This window comes from Saccopteryx leptura, chromosome 6 (genome assembly GCF_036850995.1).
Source record: "Saccopteryx leptura isolate mSacLep1 chromosome 6, mSacLep1_pri_phased_curated, whole genome shotgun sequence".
In the NCBI taxonomy this organism is placed as follows: domain Eukaryota; kingdom Metazoa; phylum Chordata; class Mammalia; order Chiroptera; family Emballonuridae; genus Saccopteryx; species Saccopteryx leptura.
Genome location: NC_089508.1, coordinates 79,693,154 through 79,717,065, shown reverse-complemented (window position 1 = coordinate 79,717,065; position 23,912 = coordinate 79,693,154). Strand labels below are relative to the sequence as shown.

Sequence of the window (23,912 nt, the reverse complement as noted above, 5' to 3'; positions counted from 1 at the left end):
ATACAATGTATTGTTGCAAACCTGGACGCTTTTTAAAAAATTTTTTTTTTTAATTTTTATTTACAGAGACAGAGAAAGAGTCAGAGAGAGGGATAGATATGGACAGACAGACATGAAGGGAGAGAGATGAGAAGTATCAATCATTAGTTTTTCGTTGTGACACCTTAGTTGTTCATTGATTGCGTTCTCATATGTGCCTTGACCGTGGGCCTTCAGCAGACCGAGTAACCCCTTACTCGAGCCAGCGTCCTTGGGTCCAAGCTGGAGAGCTCTGCTCAAACCAGATGAGCCCCGCGCTCAAGCTGGCGACCTTGGGGTCTCGAACCACTGCCTGGTCAGGCCAGGACGCTTTTGAGTGTAAAAGGGGCGGTTTTAGCCATTACTCGGGGGCTACCCGCTAATGCCGGATGGCGATGACTCTGGCCAAAAGCCTTTCACTTTAGCAATGTAGAGTCCGTGAGCCCCATAAAACAAACAGACTCCGAGTGGCCTAGGCGGGTAAAAAAGGGAGACCCAACCGCAGTCGCACCCAAACCCTCGAAGTTGTCTTTTAGGACTCCACATTTGCCTCCAACACTTGTCCCTAATTCCTGACAGGTTTGGCAGGCATTTGTTCCCCGCTCCTCCGTTCAGTGTTGCGACCACATCTCTGGGTATGCCCCTGCTGTGCCTTAAAGCCTGGAACTGGCACGGAGAGAGCGCTCATTTGTGGAATGAGTGACCTTCTGAACAAATACATCTACGGTTTTTCTAGCATTAATTTTCTGTTTATTGGCCCATCGTCCCTGCTGCATTATGAACTTCAAGGACAGAACCGTACTGATCTCTATAACTCCAGCACCTAGCCAGAGGCCGGACACAGAGTAAGTATTTTGTTGAACGAATGAATGGAAGTAGCCTGGCACCCCTTAGCTGTGCCTTGTCTTCTCTGCTGCTCCTTGTTTCCCCACACCGAGAAGCCGCTACGGAGGTTAGAGACAGGTTAGGTAGCACATGGCTTCCCACTGGCTGGGGAACCCAGCTTTGCCACTTTTCTGGAAGCTGGTGGGCCCCTGGATGTGGGAGAAGAGAGATCAGGGCTGCTTGCTTGCCTGTGCCTTGTGAAGGCAGGATCAAGACAACGATTAGATTGAGGAACAGGAGGTTCTCCTAGGGACCTAGAGCAGCGAGCTGTTTAGAAAGGTGGAAGCGAAGCTGGGCAGGGAGGCTGAGCCGTCCAGTTGAGGGAGGAAGCCCGGCATGAAAGGTGCTAGGGACCGGCGAGGCTGTAGCTGGATGGCACTGGGCGGATCGGAGAAAGAGGCTGAGAAAGCCAGGATTACCTCCTAGTGTCAAAGCCCGGAACTGCAGCAGGGTCCTGGATGAAGAGGCCTGCGTTCAGCGGGGCCAGTCTACCACCCCACTGAACACGTCCTGATCCACCCCAAGCGGAGAACCGCCGCTGCACTGTCGGCCCCCGCCCTCAAGGGAGGACTGGGTCACAGCCCCGCCCCGCCCCGCCCCGCCCCGCCCCCTGCTTGGGGCCCGCCTCCTCAACCCTCGCGAGGCCTCCCAGTGGCCGGACCCGCGAAGTTCCTGCGCCAGCGACGCGAGGTTCTGAGAGCCCGGAAATTACGTTTTAGGCCGGCGTGCGGGGGCCGGGAGTCAGCTGAGCTGCTGGGGCGAGGTTGAGATTACCTGGGCTCGCCTAAAGGGAGCCGGGGACCTCTCGGGGGAGGGAGTCGCGTGCAGGACTGCGCCAGATTCAAGGGGGAGGGCCCCTCGGTCTTCTCGGTCTGTAAGGCGAGAGTGAAAAGATCCTCAGGATTTTAAAGAGGACAAGGCGGCGGCGGGTTGCCAGGATCTGTCAGATCCCTGTCTAGTCTGAGAGTCGCAGGTTCCCGTTGGGGCAGCAGGGATCCCTGGGGGAAGCCCTGTTGTAATCCCAGGGCCTGGGACGGAGAGTCCAGAAGCCAGACACCATGGCGTCCATCCTGGATGAATACGAGGATTCCCTGACCCGCTCAGCTGTCTTGCAGCCCGGCTGCCCCAGCGTGGGCATCCCCCACTCGGGTAAGGGAAGAAGAGTGCCGCTGCCTCTCTCAGCTCCCCTGGCAACTTTTTGGAGAGGAGGGTGGCTCCAAGAGCTCTGATTCACCTACTAGACCTGCAGTTTGGGTCGAGGCCCCTGATTCTCTTCAGGCTCTCATGGCTCCCAGCTGGTGGATGGTGGAAGTTTGAAAGAGCGGCAAGAGCAGCCGCCTGATCTAGGCCCAGCCACTAGGGTCCTTCTAAGAGGGAACTGGCACCCAGATAAGGAAGTGACTTGTCTTACAGGGCTGCAGTTGGGGGAACTGAAAATAGGCTTCAGGATTCACCTGATTCTGTCCTTTTCTCACTAGGGCCCTCCTGGGGGTGGGAAGAAGAGAAGGGGCAAAGAAACTGGTGAAAGGGGAATGTTGTAGGGGAAGGAGGAGTGATCCTAGAGGGAATTGTGTCACTAAACAGGGTAAAATGAGTTTTAGGCCTTTGCTAGAGCTGGGTGCAGCCTAGCATTGAGGGGAAATTTTTGCAGAAAGTAGTACAGAATTGGCAGAGGGGTCTGAAATGCTGAGGTATTTTGAGCAGTGCTAAAAGAATGAGAGTAAAGCTTAGAGAGAAAGCACTTCAGTTAGTTAATCAACTGCTTGGAATAGTTATCCAGGATTCCCTCTTCCCTCATTCTTCTGGAGACTCACTGAGAGCATTACTGCATGGGCAGGGAGGAGGAGAGAGAGTGGACCTAGATGACTTTAGTTGAGTTGGACTTGCTGGGCCAAAGATTGATGAGGGAAATTGCCCAACCCTTTTCCCCCATTACCATTGGGAACAGGTACATCATGGCATAACAGCATCCCAAGTGTCCGAAGAATCAACCCCTCACTGCAGTCAGAAGTGTGGGGACAGCTCTCTAATGTAGGGATTAGCAAACTACTTGACATATTGATATTAAACTGTTTGATAACCAAGGTCCTGGAGTGGTAATATGTTGGGAAAGTGGAGAGGAGCACTGGTTTTTTGTTTATGTTTTTTTTTTTTTGCTTTTCCTGCCATTTCTCTGTCTCTTTTAAGCTAACCTTTTCTTTGCTCCTCACGTGTAGGGTATGTGAATGCCCAGTTAGAGAAGGAAGTACCCATCTTCACAAAGCAGCGCATTGACTTTACTCCTTCTGAGCGTATCACCAGTCTTGTTGTCTCTTGTAATCAGCTCTGCATGAGCCTGGGCAAGGATACATTGCTCCGGTAAGTGAGGGCCCAAAATGTATAGGAGTAGGGAGTGGAATGGTTATATTTTGGGCCTATTAACGGACGGACTAAGGCCTTTCTATTCCTCTAAGGAATAGAAAGAGGGGATTGGGAATTTTCAGGAAATATCTTTCCCAAAGAGAACCAATATAGTGTAGTAGTTAAGAATTATGTAGACCTGGATTCAGTTCCCAGCTCTCCCATTTATCAGCTATAGAATTTTTTTTTAAGATTTTCTCCACTTTTTTATTTTTAGATTTAATTTACTCATTTTAGAGAAAGGAAAGAAAGAGACAGAGACAGAGAGAGAGAGAGAGAAGGAAGGAGGAGCAGGAAGCATCAACTCCCATATGTGCCTTGACCAGGCAAGCTGAGGGTTTCGAACTGGCAACCTCAGCATTCCAGGTCGATGCTTTTATCCATTGCGCCACCACAGGTCAGGCTTTTTAAAAAGATTTTATTTATTGATTTTACAGAGAGAGAGATGGGGGGAATGAGAAGTATCAACTCATAGTTGCTTTGCTTTAGTTGTTCATTGATTGCTTGCATTGCCTTGACCAGGATAGCCCAGGGTTTCAAATCAGTAACCTAAGCATTCCAGGTCAATGCTCTATCTACTGTGACACCACAGGCCAGACCCAGCTATGGAATCTTGAGCAAGTCAAGCAGTCTCTCTATATGTGTTTTTTCATCTGTTAAAGGTAGTACTAACACAAGTTAGTCACATGAATCAGTGGAACTGTCTGTCTAGAGTCCTGAAATAAATCCACTAGAAATGGAAATAATGTATCTTTTTTCTTTTTCTTTTTTTTGTTGAGAGAGAGAGAGCCAGATAGAGACAGACAGAGACAGACAAAGAGAAGGGGAGAGAGATGAGAAGCATCAATTTTTGGTTGCTGCACCTTAGTTGTTCATTGATTGCTTTCTCATATGTGCCTTGACCGGGGCTCCAGTAGACCAAGTGACTCCTTGCTCAAGCCAGTGTCTTTTGGGCTCATGCCAGCGACTATGGGGTCACACCTATGATCCCAGGCTCAGGCTGGCGACCCCATGCTGCTCAAGTCAACGACCCCATGCTCAAGCCGATGACTTTGGGTTTTCAATCCTGGGTCCTCAGCATTCCAGGCCAATGCTCTCTGCTCTGCCACCACCTGGTCAGGCAGAAATAATGTATGTTAATAAAGCTGGAAGTAAATACATAAGTAAATGGAAATAATATATGACAAAAGCAGGCCCTGGCTGGTTGGCTCTGTGGTAGAGTGCTGGACCAGCGTGTGGATGTCCCAGGTTTGATTCCTGGTCAGGGCACACAGTAGAAGCAACCATCTGCTTCTCCACCCCTCCCCTCCCACAACCTCTTTTCCCCTCTCTCTCTTCTACTCCCACAACCATGGCTCGATTGGTTCGAGTACATAGGCCCTGGGTACTGAGGATGGCTCCATGGAGCCTCTGCCTCAGGCGTTAATAATAGACCTGTTGCGAGCATGGCCCCAGATGGGCAGAGCATCAGCCCCAGACGGGGTTTGCCAGGTGGATTCTGGTCAGGGTACACGCGGGAGTCTGTCTCTCTATTGCCCCTCCTCTCACCTGGAAAAGAAGAAAATTAAAAAAATACATACATGGGCCTGACCTGTGGTGGCGCAGTGGATAAAGCGTCTACCTGGAAATGCTGAGGTCGCCGGTTCGAAACCCTGGGCTTGCCTGGTCAAGGCACATATGGGAGTTGATGCTTCCAGCTCCTCCCCCCTTCTCTCTCTCTCTGTCTCTCTCTCCTCTATCTCTCTCTCTCTCTCCTTTCTAAAATGAATAAATAAAATTTAAAAAAAAAAAAAAATACATACATGACAAAAGTGTTAGTAATACTGTTTATCTATCTGGAATAACCATCTGGGATAAAACAGAGCTAAGTCTCTATATCATAAAAATGAATTCTAGGTGGAATAGTTATTTTAAAAAAATAATGTGAATATTAGAAGAATTTTAATAAATTTCTGTGGGGTTTTTTTGTTTTGGTTTTTTTTTGGTATTTTTCTGAAGCTGGAAATGGGGAGAGACAGTCAAGACAGACTCCCGCATGCACCCGACTGGGATCCACCCGGCACACCCACCAGGGGGCGATGCTCTGCCCCTCCGGGGCATCGCTCTGTCGCGACCAGAGCCACTCTAGCACCTGGGGCAGAGGCCAGGGAGCCATCCCCAGCGCCTGGGCCATCTTTGCTCCAATGGAGCCTCGCTGCGGGAGGGGAAGAGAGAGACAGACAGGAAGGAGAAGGGGAGGGTGGAGAAGCAGATGGGCGCTTCTCCTGTGTGCCCTGGCCAGGAATCGAACCCGGGACCCCTGCACGCCAGGCTGACGCTCTACCACTGAGCCAACCGGCCAGGGCAAATTTCTGTGTTTTTGAGCTGAAGGAAGACCTTCTTACTTAAGCTAGAAGATTTAGATGCTACAGGAAAAAGATATAATTGATTGCATTGCTGTTGTGACAATACAAAACAAAGCATATAAATCAGGCCAAGACAAAAGATAGTAGGAAAATAATGTACTGTGCCTGACCTGTGGTGACGTAGTAGTTAAATTGTTGACTTGGAGCGCTGAGGTTGCCGGTTTGAAGCCCCAGGCTTGCCTAGTCAAGGCACATATGGGAGTTGATGCTTCATGCTCCACCCCCTCTTCTCTCTCTTTCTCTCTCCTCTCTCTCTAAAAATGAAAAAATCTTAAAAAAAGAAAGAAAATAATGATTTTCTACATGACTAACAGTTTACATCCTTGTTTTTTGTTTGTTTTTGTGATAGAGACAGACAGAGAAAGGGACAGACAGGAGATAGATGAGAAGCATCAAGTCTTCGTTACAACACCTTAGTTGTTCATTGATTGCTTTCTCATATGTGTCTTGAACGGGGGGCTGCAACAGAGCAAGTGACCCTGGGCTCAAGCCAGCGACCTTTGGGCTCCAGCTAGCGACGGTGGGTTCATGTCTATGATTTCACGCTCAAGCCAGCCACCCCGTACTCAAGCTGGTGAGCCTGTGCTCAAGCTGGATGAGCCCGTGCTCAAGCTGGCAACCTCAGGGTTTCTAACTTGGGTCCTCTGCATCCCAGTCCGACTCTCTATCCACTGCGCCACTGCCTAATCAGGCTACATCCTTGTTTCTTAAAAAGCCCTTCCAAATTAGTAAAAAGACAATTTAGTAGAAAAGGAAGGGTAAAGACTATAAACAAGCTGTTCATAGAAGAGGAGCTCTGCATTTCCACTAAACATTTGAAAATAGTTTTAACCTCTGGGAATACAAATTAAAATAACAGTAAGATGCCATTTTTAAAAAGAAACCTATCAGCCTGACCTGTGGTGGCGCAGTGGATAAAGCCTTGACCTGGAACACTGAGGTTGCTGGTTTGAAACCCTGGGCTTGCCTGGTCAAGGCACATATAGGATTTGATGCTTCCTGCTCCTCCCTACCTTCTCTCTCTCTCTCTCTCTCTTCTCTGAAATGAATAAATAAAATAAAAATAATTTAATAAAAAAATAAAAAGAAACCTATCAGATTAGCAAAAATTAAAAAACAGTAATATCCTGATGGACCAGGTGGTGGCACAGTGGATAGAGCTTTAGCATGGGATGCCTAGGACCCAGGTTCGAAACCTGAGGTTGCTGGCTTGAGTGTGGGATCATAGATATGACCTCATGGTCTCTGGCTTGAGCCCAAAGTCACTGGCTTGAGCAAGGGGTCACTGGCTCAGCTGGAGCCCCCCCTCTCCATCAAGGCACATACGAGAAAGCAATCAATGAACAACTAAGGTGCTGCAACTATGAGTTGATGCTTCTGATCTCTTTTCCTTTTTGTCTGTCTGTCCCTGTCTATCTCTCTCTAGCTTGCTAAAAAGAAAAATAAATAAAAAAAGTAAAAACAGTAATATCCTGGTGCTGGTGAAGATATACAGAAATAGACTATCAAAAATTACTGTTGAGAGTATACATTGCTACCATTTTATAGGAAAATAATTAGCCATGTCTATTAATATTTAAAATATATATAACTGACCCAACAATCCCTTTTGGGGAATACATAACTACAGAAAGAAAAGTACCAGTTTGCAATGGTATAGATCCAGGGATATTGATTGCAACATTATTTGTGGTAGGAAAAAATGAACTAGAGCTGAATGCTCATCAACAGAAAAACGATGATTAAATTATGGATCAGCCATGAAAGGGAATATTATGCAGTTACTACAATGAGTTAGAGCTCTATCTGTTGACTCAGTGGAATGCTCATGAAATGTTTTTTTGTTTGTTTGTTTATTTTTTTACAGGGACAGAGAGAGAGTCAGAGAGAGGGATAGATAGGGACAGACAGACAGGAACGGAGAGAGATGAGAAGCATCAATCATCAGTTTTTCATTGCGACACCTTAGTTCATTGATTGCTTTCTCATATGTGCCTTGACCGTGGGGCTACAGCAGACCGAGTAACCCCTTGCTGGAGCCAGCGACCTTGGGTCCAAGCTGGTGAGCTTTGCTCAAACCAGATGAATCCGCGCTCAAGCCGGTGACCTCAGGGACTCGAACCTGGGTCCTCTGCATCCCCGTCCAACGCTCTATCCACTGTGCCACCGTCTAGTCAGGCGCTCACGAAATGTTAAGTGAGTAAAGTAGGTTCTGAATTAACATGCACACACATATATACAATATGAAGTCTTTTTTTTTTTTTTTTTTTTTTTTTTTTTTTTTTGCAGAGACAGAATCAGAGAGAGGGACAGACAGACAGGAAGGGAGAGAGATGAGAAACATCAGTTCTTTGCTGCGGTTCCTTAGTTGTTCATTGACTGCTTTCTCATATGTGCCTTGATGGGAGGGGGAGAGGGCTACAGCAGACCGAGTGACCCCTTGCTTGAGCCAGCAACCTTGGGCTCAAGCTGGTGAGCCTTGCTCAAACCCGATGAGCCCGCGCTCAAGCTGGCAACCTCAGGGTCTCGAACCTGGGTCCTCTGTGTTCCAGTCCAACGCTCTATCCACTGCACCACTGCCTGGTCAGGCATGAAGTCTTTTTTTTTTTAAAGATTTTATTTTCTGTTGATTTTTAGAGGGCGGAGAGACAGAAAGAGAGAGAGAGAGAGAGAGAGAGAGAGAGAGAGAGAAAGGTGGGGGCGGGAGGAGTGGGAAGCATCAAGTCACAGTTGCCCCTCATATGTGCCTTGACCAGGCAGCCCAGGGCTTTGAATTGGTGACCTTAGCATTCCAGGTCGATGCTCCATCCACTGTGCCACCACAAGTCAGGCAATATGAAGTCATTTTTGTAAAGATTGACAGAACAACCCTATTCTATTATAAGCATGGAGAATGATGTTAACTTTAGTTTTCTCTGTTGAGAATGACAGCTTTGAGAAGAGAGTCATTAACTTTTTCTTTATTCATTTTTGCACTGATTTTTTGCATAGAATAAGCATATAATTTGAAAAGATTTTAATAAGGGAAATATAATTCAAACAGGAGCATTCCTGAAGGTTATTGTGAAGATTGAGATCATATTAGATTAAGCCCTTGACATGATGCTTCATATAGAGAAAGTACTCAGTAACCATTAGCTACTATTTTTCGTGGTTTTTTTTGTTTGTTTGTTTTTAAGAGAGAGACAGACAGGCCCTGGCCGGTTGGCTCAATGGTAGAGCGTTGGCCTGGCGTGCAGAAGTCCCGGGTTCGATTCCCGGCTAGGGCACACAGGAGAAACGCCCATCTGCTTCTCCACCCCTCCCCCTCTCCTTCCTCTCTGTCTCTCTCTTCCCCTCCCGCAGCCAAGGCTCCATTGGAGCAAAGATGGCCCGGGCGCTGGGGATGGCTCCTTGGCTTCTGCCCCAGGCGCTAGAGTGGCTCTGGTTGCAACAGAGCGATGCCCCGGAGGGGCAGAGCGTCGCCCCCTGGTGGGCGTGCTGAGTGGATCCCGGTCGGGCACATGCAGGAGTCTGTTTGATTGTCTCTCCCCATTTCCAGCTTCAGAAAAAAAAAAAAAAGAGAGAGACAGACAGACAGGGACAGACAGGCAGGAAGGGAGAGAGGTGAGAAGCATCATTTCTTCATTGTGGCATCTTAGTTGTTCACTGATTGCTTTCTCATATGTGCCTTGACTGGGGGGCTCCAGCAGAGCTAGTGACCCTTGCTCAAGCCACTGACTATGCTCAAGCCAGTGGCTGCGCTCAAGTCAGGTGAGCCTGTGCTCAAGCCGGTGAGCTCAGGGTTTTGAACCTTGGTCCTCAACATCCCGGGCCTACACTCTATTCACTGTGCTGCCGTCTGGTCATGCTGTTGTTCATTTTTTATCCAGAAGTCTGGGATACCTCGTCCCATCTTTCTGAATGTACTGAAGATCTGTTGAGCAGAGGAAAAGACTTTTGCTTAGTGGACTTCTCAAAATGAGGTGCAGGAAGTCTCAGCTGAGGGTTAGGTAGGATCCTGTATATGTTTCAGAGTTCCCTTGGGATTGTATTCAGTTTTATGTGTATATATGGATTTCAGGGAAGAAAGGCTTTGGCTTTCATCGGGTTGTAAAGAGGTCTGTGACTCAAGAAAAGGATCTACCCTTCTTTTGTCCTGACAGCATTGACTTGGGCAAGACAAATGAACCCAACCATGTGGAGCTAGGACGCAAGGATGATGCTAAAGTTCACAAGATGTTCCTGGACCATACTGGTATGTGGTGATGGTGGTCTGAGGTGGGAGGGGGCTGAGGTTAAGCCACTGCCTGGGTGGGTGGGATCTAAGGGTGGAGGGGCAAGGAGGAGGAGGAGGGTGGGGATGGCAGCATCCTCTAGGATGCCATGCTCTCCCCCACTCCAGGCTCTCACCTGCTAATTGCTCTGAACAGCACTGAGGTCCTCTATGTGAACCGTAATGGACAGAAGGTGCGGCCACTGGCGCGCTGGAAAGGACAGCTGGTGGAGAGTGTGGGCTGGAACAAGGCACTGGGCACTGAGAGCAGCACAGGCCCCATCCTGGTTGGCACTGCCCAAGGCCAGATCTTTGAAGCAGAGCTCTCAGCCAGCGAGGGTGGGCTTTTCGGCCCTGCCCCAGATCTCTACTTGCGTTTATTGTACACTCTAAATGAAGAAGGGGGTCCAGCACCTGTTTGCTCTCTTGAGGCTGAGCGGGGCCCTGATGGACGTGCGTTTGTTATTGCCACAACTCGGCAGCGCCTCTTCCAGTTCATAGGCCGAGCAGCAGAGGGAGCTGAGGCACAAGGCTTCTTGGGGCTCTTTGCTGCCTACACTGACCACCCACCCCCATTCCGTGAGTTCCCCAGCAGTCTGGGCTACAGTGAGTTGGCCTTCTATACCCCCAAATTGCGCTCTGCGCCGCGGGCCTTCGCCTGGATGATGGGGGATGGTGTGTTGTACGGAGCATTGGACAATGGGCGTCCCGACTCCCTGCTGAGTGAGGAGCGAGTCTGGGAATACCCAGAGGGGGTAGGTCCTGGAGCCAATCCACCCCTGGCCATTGTCCTGACCCAGTTCCACTTCCTGCTGCTGCTGGCAGACCGGGTGGAGGCAGTGTGCACACTGACAGGGCAGGTGGTGCTACGGGATCACTTCCTGGAGAAGTTCGGGCTGCTGAAGCACATGGTGAAAGACTCCTCTACAGGCCACCTGTGGGCTTACACCGAGAGGGCTGTCTTTCGCTACCACGTGCAGCGAGAGGCCCGAGATGTCTGGCGTACCTACCTGGACATGAACCGCTTTGACCTGGCCAAAGAGTATTGTCGAGAGCGGCCTGACTGCCTGGACACCGTCCTGGCTCGGGAGGCCGATTTCTGCTTTCGTCAGTGTCGTTACCTGGAAAGTGCCCGCTGCTATGCCCTGACTCAGAGCTACTTTGAGGAGATTGCCCTCAAGTTCTTGGAGGCCCGACAGGAGGAGGCTCTGGCTGAGTTCTTGCAGCGAAAACTGGCCAGTTTGAAGCCAACTGAGCGTACCCAGGCCATACTGCTGACCACCTGGCTGACGGAGCTCTACCTGAGCCGGCTTGGGGCGCTGCAGGGTGACCCGGAAGCTCTGAACCTCTACTGGGAAACACGGGAGCGCTTCCGTGCCTTCCTCAGCAGCCCCCGCCACAAGGAGTGGCTTTTCACCAGCAGGGCCTCCATCCACGAGCTGCTCGCCAGCCACGGGGACACGGAACACATGGTGTACTTTGCTGTGATCATGCAGGACTACGAGCGGGTGGTGGCCTACCACTGCCAGCATGAGGCCTATGAGGAGGCTCTGGCCGTGCTTGCCCGCCACCGGGACCCCCAGCTCTTCTACAAGTTCTCGCCCGTCCTCATCCGTCACATCCCCAGCCAGCTGGTGGATGCCTGGATTGAGCTGGGCAGCCGGCTGGATGCCCGGCAGCTCATCCCTGCTCTGGTGAACTATAGCCAGGGTGGTGAGGCCCAGCAGGTGAGCCAGGCCATCCGCTACATGGAGTTCTGTGTGAACGTGCTGGGTGAGACTGAGCAGGCCATTCATAATTACCTGCTGTCTCTGTATGCCCGAGGCCAGCCAGACTCACTGCTGGCCTACCTTGAGCAGGCTGGGGTCAGCCCACATCGTGTGCATTATGACCTCAAGTATGCACTGCGGCTCTGCGCCGAGCACGGCCACCACCGTGCTTGTGTCCATGTCTACAAGGTCTTGGAGCTGTATGAGGAGGCTGTGGACCTTGCCCTGCAGGTGAGCCAATGAGTCTTGATGCCATCTAAGAGGGGTCTGGAGAGCAGTAACTTCAGTGCTGAAGGGTTGGAGAGGTGGCTGTGTCTGGGTGTGCTGGCTTCACTCGCAGAGAGGTGCTGTAGTATAGAGGTTAAGAACAGGGGCTCTAAAGTCAGGAATTCTGATTCTGCCACTTTCTAAGCTGTGAAATCTCTGTGCCTCATTATTCATCCAGACTCTGGGGGTAATATTATAGTACTTCCCTCATAGGGTTGATTAAAGTACTGTATATAAAAAGCACTCAGAATGCTTAGTTAAGTTCTGCGTACATGCTGTCTCTTGTATTATGGTCACAGTTGTAGAAGATACTGAGTGACATTTCTGAAATCATGAATTATTACCTAAAGGACTTACTGAATTAGAATGTATACAGGTGGGGCCCTAAAATTATGTCCTCCCCTCATGATTTTTAAATTCACTAAAATTGAAGTCCCACCATCATAAGTAGCTTTTAGCTTTTACATAGCTGTGACAGAGACAGGCCCACCACTGCGACAGAGCCTATCCTGGCCCTGGGAAGCTCTCGATCGCTGCTGGGAGTGGTGGGAATGCCACCTCGGGCCTCCCCTCAGGTCCGATCTCCCTGGGCATGTTTCTCCCACGGGCTCTATTTTGGGTGAGGAGGAGGCTTGACCCTTAACACTCCTGGTTACCCCACAGGTGGATGTGGACCTGGCCAAGCAGTGTGCTGATTTGCCCGAGGAAGATGAGGAACTTCGCAAGAAGCTGTGGCTGAAGATTGCACGGCACGTGGTGCAGGAGGAGGAAGATGTGCAGACAGCTATGGCCTGCCTGGCCAGCTGCCCCCTACTCAAGATTGAGGATGTGCTGCCCTTCTTCCCTGACTTCGTCACCATTGACCACTTTAAGGAGGCAATCTGCAGTTCACTGAAGGCCTACAACCACCATATCCAGGAACTACAGCGAGAGATGGAGGAGGCCACAGCCAGTGCCCAGCGCATCCGGCGAGACCTGCAAGAGCTACGGGGCCGCTATGGCACTGTGGAGCCCCAGGACAAATGTGCTGCCTGCGACTTTCCCCTGCTCAACCGCCCTTTTTACCTCTTCCTGTGCGGCCACATGTTCCATGCCGATTGCCTGCTGCAGGCTGTGAGGCCTGGCCTGCCAGCCTACAAGCAGGCCCGGCTGGAGGAGCTGCAGCGAAAGCTGGGGGCCGCTCCACCCCCCACCAAGGGCTCTGGCCGTGTGAAGGAGGCTGAGGGGGGCGCTGCCCCTGGGGGGCCGAGCCGGGAACAGCTCAAGGCTGACCTAGATGAACTGGTGGCGGCTGAGTGTGTGTACTGTGGGGAGCTGATGATTCGCTCTATCGACCGGCCCTTCATTGACCCCCAGTGCTACGAGGACGAGCACCTCAGTTGGCTGTAGGAAGGCGTTGCCCCTGATATGTGGGAAAGCAGTCAAGGACAGCTATTTTGCCCGGTCTTGGGAAGGCCACATGGTAGTGTGTGCTTAGTCATCTGGAGACTGCTGGGCTATGGCTGGAGGCGGGCATGGAATTACAGCTGTTGCCCATGGCGTGTCAGCTCTGAGTGCACCTGCCCGCTGCTCATGCTGTTCTTCAGAGCTGCCTTAGAGCCACTGTTACATCAGGCCAGCAGCCTGCCTCCCAGTAGAGGGCGTTAGTTGGAGACATCCCAATTCTGATCGCTTTTCCGTCCCCTCTGCATCTAACAGCTCGTTTTTCCTTTTTACTCTCTACACACATCCTGTTCACCTAGACTAAGAGTACCCGCTTGCTTTTCACTCTGTGCCTCTTCTCCCTCAGAGGAAACCCTCTCTTCTCTCTGGCCCCTGGCTCCAGAAGTAAAAAGACAGCCCCTCCAACTCCTGGGCATGGGGGGTGGGAAAGGTGGTGCTGATGGCAGATGTGCTCTTGTGCACGCTGGGGCTCCACTGTGAGGGGTGCCCTGGGCAGAGGGCCTCATGGAAGACTGTGGGAGCTGGTGATGGGACAGCCCCTCCAACTCCTGGGCATGGGGGGTGGGAAAGGTGGTGCTGATGGCAGATGTGCTCTTGTGCACGCTGGGGCTCCACTGTGAGGGGTGCCCTGGGCAGAGGGCCTCATGGAAGACTGTGGGAGCTGGTGATGGGGTGGAGAGCATTAAACTGCCTTCCTCGCACTGGTGGCTCTGGAGCTGATGGCTTTGTGTTGGCGCTGGGTGAGCGGGGTGTGAGTGATCTCCAGGAGAGGCTGGGTGCCGCAGGGAGGTTGCCAGGGGCCTTCATGCTTTCAAGTCTTGGCCCTGCTTCTTCACCTGGAGGTGTGACAGGACAAATTTCCCATTTCATGCTTGCTTCTCTTCCTCCACCCGATCCTCTCACTCCAGGCTTCAGATGGAAATGACTGCCCACCATCCTGTCTTGGAGCAGGGATTGTTCTTCCCTTTGGCCAGCAGGCGGTGCTACTCCCCACAGAATCCTTTGCACTCCAGCAGCTGGATTGCTCGAGTCTCTTGCTCCACTAGTGCTTCGTCAGTCTGTTCCTTCCCTGGTTGTCCCGTGAATTCTCTGGATGTCTGCACTACCTAACCATGAATCTAAGTCCTTTATTCCTCCTCCCGCCACTAGCCCATACACATGCTAGATTTTACTTGTCCTTCTCTTTGCTAGTCTGGATCACTGTTTTTCCAGGTTCTGCTCAGCTTTGATAATGCCCTACCACTGTCTAGCATTTAACCACAATGTTGAGGTCCAACATGGAGGTGAGAATGCCACTGCCACCATTCATGGCATTTGGCAGATAGGTTTTTATTTTTTCATCTAGCTCTTGTAACCTCCCCCTCCCCCCCAGATTACACTTCTTTAGTTGTGGCTGATGGCTAAACCACAACTAAAGATTCTTAGAGTGGGACCTTCCTGTGACATCAGCTGAGCACCCTTTGCTCCGAGCACTGGTGACCACAGTCCACTGCCCAGCTCTATGGGTGTGGTGTGTCAGCTGCCAGACTGAAATAAAATAACAAATGGTTGTTCCTGGAATCAGGCTGGGGTGAGGGCACCTGGTTGGTGTCTGCATGCTTTTTTCTTTCTTCCCTGCAGCCAAATCCTCTGCCAAGACTTATCTCCCACAGACTTGGTGGAATCTTGCCCTGCTGAGTGGCCGAGCCACTAGAACAACAGAGTCTCTTCAGAGCCTCTGCTGACTTAAAGGGCTGGAAGCTACTCATCTCTGATGAACTTCAGACTCCCTGTTTCCCCCCAGAAACAAGAGTGGGAGTAACTGTGTGTGTGGGAGGGTCTCATTTGGTAAGTAGAGGACATGATAATCCTCCCCCCCCATTCTTCCAGGAAGATTTGGAGGGCTCCTGCTCCCTCTCCCTATGTGGCCTAAGGCTCTCCTCACACCTAGACGTGCCCAGGGGAGGACTCAGGTTCTGTTCCCCCCATCAGTGAGTATTAGGTATAAACCTTTGCCTGCAACTGGCGTGTTCCCTTGCTTATTTAGAATAGTTTGGGGCACCTGTCTTTGCACATTACGGGTGCCTAATATATGTTAGTAAACACTGCCCTGTTGCTCCCTCCTCCCAGAGGACTTGGCTAAGACAGCCTGGGATGCCCTTGCCCCTGCTGTCCTCTTCTAAGCCTGCCCATCTGGTCCTAGGCTGCTTCCTCTTTCCTGGAAAAAGGCCCCTGGCTTCCCTGGCACTGACAGAATGGGGTTCCGTTGAGTCAGGGCAACAGGAAGCCACAGCTTTTAGATCCCTGGAAACCAAGTAAGGCCTGGAATGAAGGGGGAGAGAAGGCCCTTAGGGCCTTGGCCATAAGCCTGGGGGAGGGCCAGAAGGAGGTGGGGTGGCGGAGCAGCTGCGTGGGCAGGGGCCAAGATGAATGAGCTGCTCTTGGAGCCGTCACTGGAAATAGCAGGAGTGGCCACAGGCAGTGACGTTGGGATCAGGGCAGGAGGCCTGTAAACAAGGAAGCCACCTGGGGGAGACTGGGCGGCCACTGGTCCTGGGGAGCAGGTGCTTCCTGAGGCCCGCCCTTGAGAGGGCCCTGGGGGGCCGCTTGGTCCACTCATAGTAACACTAGGGGACGCTGTCTGCTAGCTTCCCAAGCCCACCGGCTCCCTTCCACAGCCCCTGGGGGAGTGGCCACTGGAGGGTGTGCCAGCCCAGTGTCTGAAGCCTAGCTTACCCGCCCAACCACCCTCCCTTTCTTGTCCCCAAGGCAGACTGGCCAAGGGCACCAGCCCTGGCAGGGAGAGTGCAGGACTCAGAGCCTGGGCATCCTGGGTATGAATGAGCTTATTCCCCTGGGACCACCAATTCTCACAGTTGCTGTGCTTGCCTCCAGGGCTTGCTTCGAAAGCTAAGAGGCCCCCAGGCTCCAGGCTGCCCTGGGAGCTGCCCCTCTGGTGCCAGGGAAACGAAAGGTTAGGGGCCCAGAGGGAGTTATCTGGCCCCACTGGGGGGGAAGGGGCAAGGAGGGCACACCTCTTCCCCACTCCCGCAGCTCTGCAGATTCTTCGAGACACTTTCACAGACGGAAATTCCCAGAGGTCAGAGGAGGGAAATGGTTAATTCCTTTTATTCAATGGGTCCCCCCTACATGCCTCCCCCTAACTTCCTCCCTCCACTTCCCGCCCCCCCCTGTGTGAACAGGAAGTGGAGAGGAAAAGGCTCTGAGCAGAGCAGCTGGGAGCAGGAGGCAGGGAGTGGGCGGCAGGCTTGGTGCCAGCCCTGCCCCTCAGGGTTACTTGCTGGAGGGCCAGACCCACTGTGGCCTGGGAAAGATCCTGCAGCCCTGCTGGCGAGTGGCAGGGGAGCTGGAAACAGCCTAGTGTCTGAGCCCCCTTCCCCAGCCTGGCCCTGAGGCACAGGCTGCTGCACTGACACTGGCACTTGCAAACCAGCTGCCCTTGCCACCGCAGCCCCACCCCCACTGCAGGCTGGGCATCCGAGGCTGGCAGGCATCGCTTCAGGCAGCCACCAGTCCTGGCACTGGCTCCAGCCACTCAGCCCCTCAGCCCTGCCAGTTCTTTGAAGCTCATGCAGTGCTTCCTGTTTGGGGCGGGCAATGCCAGTGCCCCTCCCCCACCATTGTTCTGTAGAGACCATAGGTCCATCTGTTGCCCCATGGTGGGGCCCCTAGGCAATGCCACAAGGGAGCAGCACCACAAAGGACCCTGCTGGCAGCTTTGCTTATGTGGCGTGAGGCTGCAGCAGGTTGAGGGTGAATGGTGGTCAGAGGCAGGCCTAGGGTGAGCAGTGGGATAGAAACAGGATGCTAGATCTAGTTCTTGGGCCCTGGCCGGATTGCTTGACTGGTTAAAGCATCGTCCCGAAGCACAGAGGTTGCCAGCTCGGTGTCTGGTCAGGGTACATACAGGAAGAGATGTACCTGTCTCTCTCCTACTCTCTCCCTTCCTCTCTCTAAAATCAACAAAGTAAACATTTTTAAAAAAAAAAATCATCAAAGAACTTAGATCTAGTTCTTGGGCCGCTGGCGCCTCGGCTTTCTCCTCCACCTGGAACGTGGAGATGATTATAGGATGAAGACACCAGGAGAAGGAAACCATTCTTACACCCAGATTTCAAAGGGGAAAGTCTTATGCCCAGATTTCAAAGGGGAAACTGATGCAGAAGGGGAAACCTTGGTCTAGGATGGCTGGTAAAGGGGCATAAAGGAGGCTTTTCTTTCAAGGGGATTATTAGCCGTTGCTTGCTGAATGCCCCTTGAATGGTGCTTTCCTCTCCCTCAGCAGCTTTGTCTTTGCCCAGCTTTTGCCTTGAAGTAGCCCTTGAACTGGGCAGTCAGGAACCATGAGGTCATGGGAGATTAAGGTGGCCGTAGGTTGGTAACCAGCAACTGATATCCATGGAGAACAAGCCCAGTCTGGCAGAAGAAGAGAAAGGGGCACTGGTCTGGCCCAGGAAGTGGGTGCTGCTCCTGGTTCCCAGGCTGCCCACTATGGCCGAAGGTCTGTCTGTGTTTCCCAGATGTAGAGGCAGGCGCTGTGTATCTGCAGCATGCCTCCTCTGCCCTAGCCTCCTCTCGCAGCTCTGATCTCGACCTGTTTCCCCCCAGGGCTAGAAGGCGAGACATGGTCTAGCCCACTTCCCTTGGCAGATTCTCTGGCTTCTCTTTACAGCTCAAGACCTGAACTGCCCAGATCACGGCTCCCATGTCAGAGCAGCAGAGACCTCAGATAGAGGCCATGGGGTGATGTGGGACCTTTATTCAGATAATAACTTCCATGGATGTCTGATACCTGAAATTCATATACTAAGCTTCCCTGGTGGAAATTGAATGGGGGTGGGGGGAGTATACCTTTATTCACTGTTCTTCCCTCCCCCAATCTCTAAGGGATGCAAGATGCCCAGGAACCCAGTTTGAACATCACTGAGCTGCCATTCCCACCGTCTGGTTTTACAGATGCTGAATCTCAGGAGAAATTGGTGGTTGGTTCTAGGCTCCATCTAGGATCCTGTCCCTTCTCCATGAGACTGAGCATCAGTCAGCAGTGATTGTATACCCACTGGGAGCCACACACTGTCCCAGGCCCTTCACCGTGCCCTTTCTTCACCTCCCGCCAAAGTGGGTTGGTTGCACTGAGGGACAGGGAGATGATCTGGAAAGAGCAAGTACAAGTCTCTGCTCTGCCATTTACCAGCTGTCTCGGAACCTCAATTTCTTCACCTGTAAAATGTGAGTAAATATAACAGACCTTGAGAGGCTTGGGTGAAGCTTAGATAAGAGTAGTGCAGCATCTGCCCAGTTAGCCCAGGGCCTGGCACCTGAGCAATGCCTGCTGGCTTGCTTTCCATTCTGTTTTACTCTGCGCCTCATTCCTCTAGGGCTGGCACCCTCTGGTCCCTCTCGTGGCTCTTCCCTTAGAAATCCCAGTGTGGGAGTCGGACTGGAATTGGGAGAAAGAGTCTTGCTTGAAAAGGTTTTCTGTGCCCTGGCCCGTGGCTCAGATAGAGCGTCGGCCCAGTTTTGGACATCCCAGGTTTGATTCCAGGTCAGGGAACACACAAGAAGCAACCATCCACTTCTCCCCACCTCCCTTCTCTACTTCTTCTCCTCCCAAAGCCAGTGGCTCAATTGGTTGGGGCTTCGCCTCTGGCCCCTGGGAGCTGAGGGCAGCTTGGTTGGTCTGAGCCCCTTAGCCTCAGATGCTAAAAAAAATAGCTAGGTACTCAAGCATTGGCCATGGATTCCATGGATTCAGGTCGGGGCGCATGCGGGAGTCTGCCTCACTATCTCCCCTCCTCTCAAAGGAAAAGAAAAGGTTTTTCTGGTTTCTCGAAACCAGAAAGAAATTCAGGACGAGTATGAGAAAGTAAGCCCTCAAGCAGATAAGAACATGGCCACTGAGGTGGGACAGAAGTGCTGCTACCTTGGGGGACAGGGTTCTGGTTTCCTGGAGGAGAGGGCACAACTCCAGCTCCACGGATAGATAGGATGCGCTGAGGAGGAGGCTGAGCCAGGCACGGCTCCTCTGCCAGCCTGTCCTCGTGGTCCAGCCCAGAGCTTGCACAACAGCCTGGCTGACTGGCTAGCTGGCACTCCCCTGGGAGCCTCAGGAAGTCCCCCTTGTCCCCCCCGCCCTGACCTTTGATCCCTTCGGCCTGCTACAGGCCAGAATTCCAGGCAGCAGTCCTCTCTTTTACCTTCTGTTCCTGGCCATTTCCCTTTAAGGCTGAGACTCAGAGATGCCCCGAACCCCACCTTTCAGCTCATCCTCTCACACACTCCTCAGGAGAGACCAGCTGGAGCCTCCCCTGGGGCAGCTCCCTATTTGAGCCATTGGGGACCCTTGGCCACAAGCCAGCACGACCCTTGGAGTCTAGCTGTCTGAAGGACCCAAGCCTTACAAGAAAGACCCCCAAGAAGTGCTCCTAAACTACCAGATATCCTCCCAGGTGCCCTGTGTGGCTCCATCCTTGTCCTAAAGCCCAGCAGGTAAAACCAGGAACAGCAGACAGAGCCTCCTTCTCTCCCGCCAACCTCTGAGCAGTCAAAGTCCGAAGAACTCTTGATATCGTTCCACACTAAACCATGCTGTGCCTCACGGCACTTAGTTTCACAATTAAATAATTCCCTTTGGTTTTCTAGCGGAATTTTTGCTTTAATTTTGTTAGAGTTTCTAGGCCTTTCTTTTTTAAGTTATCAGTCTAAATTTGTCATCGCACATCCCCTGTTTCCGCCCCTCAGGGCCTCCTTTTCATCCCCTGGAATCTGGAAACCATATGTGTGGGCAGAAACCCCCAACATCTCCCACAGCACCGTGGCCCAGCCTGGCCTCCGCGGGGGAGCCTGTTAACTGGGGAAGAGCCCACACTCCAAGCTGGGGCTGGAAAGGGAGTTTCTCTTTGGACCTTCCCAGCTTAAGCCATGGAGAAGCCGTGTGGTCTAGTGGTTAGGACTGGAACACATGAGTCTGTCCCCAGCAATCTCTTTGACTAACGCCAGCAACCCGGGAAACTCCCCTTGGAACCCAAGGGACTCAGTTTCCCCACTGGCTGAGGGACTCACAGTTTCACCAGCTAGCTTATCTCCTACCTGCCTTAGTAAAAAGAATTTTTGATCCAAAAGTTTTATTCTGTCACTTACAAGCTGTGTGACTTTAACAAATGGCTTAATCTTTCTGAATTTTAATTTCCTCATCTATAAACTAGAGGTCATTATTGTACCTATCTCCTGCTTGTTAGGGTTAAATAAGATATATTCTCAAGGGCCTAGTGCCATGTGTGCTGTAAAAGCTCAGTGAACAGTAGTTGTTTTTGTTAATAGTAAGTAGCAATACAGGAGACGGGAGGTGGTGTTCTCAGGGCGCACTGCGCTGAGGCCTGGCCTGCCTGCCCCTGCCTCTCCAGCACAGGCTGCCCTGTCCTGACCTTCCTTGAGCCTCCTCTAGTCCAGAAGCAGCAGGGATGTCTTAGGAGGTGTGGATCAGGGCTGAGGCCCTGCTGCTCCTCTTTGTCTCCATGACGACCCCAACCCCTCCCCTCCTTCCTTCCTCAGGAGCTTTCTGTTTACTGTAAACAGCTGCCCCAGCTCAGCCCCGGCTGATCCTGCCCAGGGCCAGCCAGACCCTCTCTGAACTGGGGACTGGCTTGATTTGTGAAGGTCTGGGCACAGCGTCCTGGGCTGCATGTGGCCTTGAAGAGGCTCTGCTTTGCCACCTAGACTGGAGTGGAGGAAAAGGAGAGGGGAAAGGCCTGTCACCTCAAACCAGGGCAGCCAGGGCCTCAGAGACAGAGAGCAGATGGAATGTAATTGAGGAGGACCATGCTGAGAGCCTGCTAGAGAGATCTATGGCTCGGCCTTAGACTGACCTGGGTTCAAATCCTGGCCTAGATTTACTCACTCTGTGACCTCAGGCTGGGCATTTAACTTCTCTAAGCTTTTCTCAATTTATTGATTTGTAACATAGAGATAATAACACCTTCCTCAGAGGATTGGTTGCTGTGTAGTTGATGATAATGCATGTACATTCATGGCATGTCACAGCCTGCACTGATAGTGGCTGGATTTATTTATTTATTTATGATTTTACTTACTGATTTTTAGAGAGGAAGGAAGAGGACAAGAAGGCTCAACTCATTTTTGCTTCACTTTAGTTGTTCGTTGATTTTTTTCTTGTGTGTGTCTTGACGAGGCAAGCCTAAGGTTTCAAACCAGCGACCTCAGCATTCCAGGTCGATGCTCTATCCACTCTGGATGGCTGGATTTATTATTTCACCTCTCAGATTCTCTCCTGCTTAGGGACCTTGCATGAGTCCCTGCCTATTCCTTCACCTGGCATGCCTCCATCACACAAACCTACAGCATATGTATTTGTGCACGAAGCATATATGCATGTGCACGCAGCAAATACAAGTCAGCTAAACTCAGACACTGAAACTCACAAGTGTCTGAGGCACAGGACAATCTCCATGAAGGTGAAGTAAGAGTCTAGCTGTTTCCTAAGCCTATACCTGGGCCCAAGTGGGCTGACATTGAAGCTGGGACATCTGTGTGTACCGCCATCACCAGGTCACCACAACTATCTATCTCTCCTTCCAGGCAGCCCCCAGGATTTCACCCACCCTCCCTGCCCAGCTGACCACAGTGCAGAAATACTGGGAATGCTTTCAGGGTATGGCTCTACTTTCCTGGGTCAAGCTTTCAGAACAAGGCCTCTGGGTTGTGAGGCTCTTGGCTGCCAGCTCCCAAAGGGCTGACATTGGCTCCTTTGCCTTTCCAGTGTCCTTAGACATGCCAGCCTGTTAGGAGAGTCTTAAAGGGTGAGATTTAGACCTGCTATTCCCCTGGCCATCAGAACCAGGGCAGACTGGGGTTAGGCAGGGGCATTCATCAATTTGAGTCATTCCCCACAGACCCATGAGTAAGTGTGGCTCTGGATTTCCAGCCCGTGCTCCTCACCGAGACGCCCATCGGGGTCTTCCAGAGCTGGATCCCATTTGGTGCAGCCATGGGCTTCTGCCCTAAACTCAGCTCCCCGCAGAGCACTGAGGAGCAGCTTGTGGCTTGTGGGCTTTGCTGACTCTGATGCCCTCAAGCGCACTTGCCAACTACCAGGTCTAACCCTGGAGCTTCTTTCTTTTCTTCTTTTAAAGATTTTATTTATTGATTTTACAGAGAGAGGAGAGGAGGGAGAGCAAGAAATATCAATTCATAGTTGCTTCACTTTAGTTGTTCATTGATTGCTTGTTCTATGTGCCTTGACCAGGCAAGCCTAAGGTTTTGAACCGACAGCCTCAGTGTTCCAGGTCAACGCTCTATCCACTGTGCCACCACAGACCAGGCAAACTCTGGAGTTTTTGTCCTTACCCAGGCCTGGGCTGCATGGGAAAGGAGAGGAGCCCCCAGGACTGAAGTTAGCACAGTGGACAGGGCTGGAAATCCCCCACTTCTTACCTTGGCCAGTTGAGGAAACAGCCTCCCGGCAGAGGGCCGCCTCCCGCCAGGGACTTTTCTCCTGGGGGTGACACAGCACACAGGGCAGCTACTGGGACCCCAGCCACACTTCCGCCAGCCTGAGGGTGAGGGGAGAATCATACAGGACCACGGTCCTCCTTGCAGGAAGCATGGCAGCCAAAGATCCCAGAACCCACTTGGGGCTTGAACAGGCCCTAGAGTGGGCAGGGAGAAGGGTGGGTATGAGGGGGGAGGGGACCTGGGGGGGCAGTGGTGGCCAGAAAGGTCCATACTGTTGGTGATGTTAGGTGGTGTGACCAGGCCCAAACAGTTCTGCACCCAGACCTCACTACCCCTCCTCCACACTCCCTTCCCTCACGCAGCACCCAATCTGAACAGTCTTCTGATAGGCTATAAAGCCCTAACTAATCTCCTAGGATGGTGGTGTCCAAACTTTTTTGGTTATGAGTATTTGTGTATAGATTATGCACTATAGTCAATATACATGTTAAATATTAAAGTTCAATTTATTATTTTTATTTATTTATTTATTTATTTATTTATTTTTAAATTTTATTTATTCATTTTTAGAGAGGAGAGAGAGGGAGAGAGAGAAGGGGGGGAGGAGCTGGAAGCATCAACTCCCATATGTGCCTTGACCAGGCAAGCCCAGGGTTTTTGAACCGGCGACCTCAGCATTTCCAGGTCGACGCTTTATCCACTGCGCCACCACAAGTCAGGCTATTTTTATTTTTTGTATTTTTCTGAAGTTGGAAATGGGGAGGCAGTCAGACAGACTCCTGCATGTGCCCGACCGGGATCCACCCGGCACGCCCACCAGGGGGCGATGCTCTGCCCATCTGGGAAGTTGCTCTGTTGCAACCAGAGCCATTCTAGTGCCTGAGGCAGAAGCCGTGGAGCCATCCTCAGTGCCCGGGCCAACTTTGCTCCAATGGAGCCTCGGCTGCGGGAGGGGAAGAGAGAGACAGAGAGGAAGGAGAGGGGAAGGGGTGGAGAAGC

At 51.7% G+C, this 23,912-nt stretch overlaps 1 protein-coding gene across 1 annotated transcript; it reads left to right on the top strand.

Annotated features, from left to right (window-relative positions):
* Nucleotides 1–1,595: 1,595 nt before the first annotated feature.
* Nucleotides 1,596–15,002, top strand: VPS18 (VPS18 core subunit of CORVET and HOPS complexes). The gene is made up of 5 exons (XM_066344252.1): nt 1,596–2,052; nt 3,120–3,261; nt 9,854–9,945; nt 10,093–11,963; nt 12,663–15,002. The coding sequence occupies exons 1-5, from the start codon at nt 1,962–1,964 to the stop codon at nt 13,386–13,388; spliced, it is 2,922 nt and encodes a 973-aa protein (XP_066200349.1). The 5' UTR covers nt 1,596–1,961; the 3' UTR covers nt 13,389–15,002.
* The last annotated feature ends 8,910 nt before the right edge of the window (nt 15,003–23,912 follow it).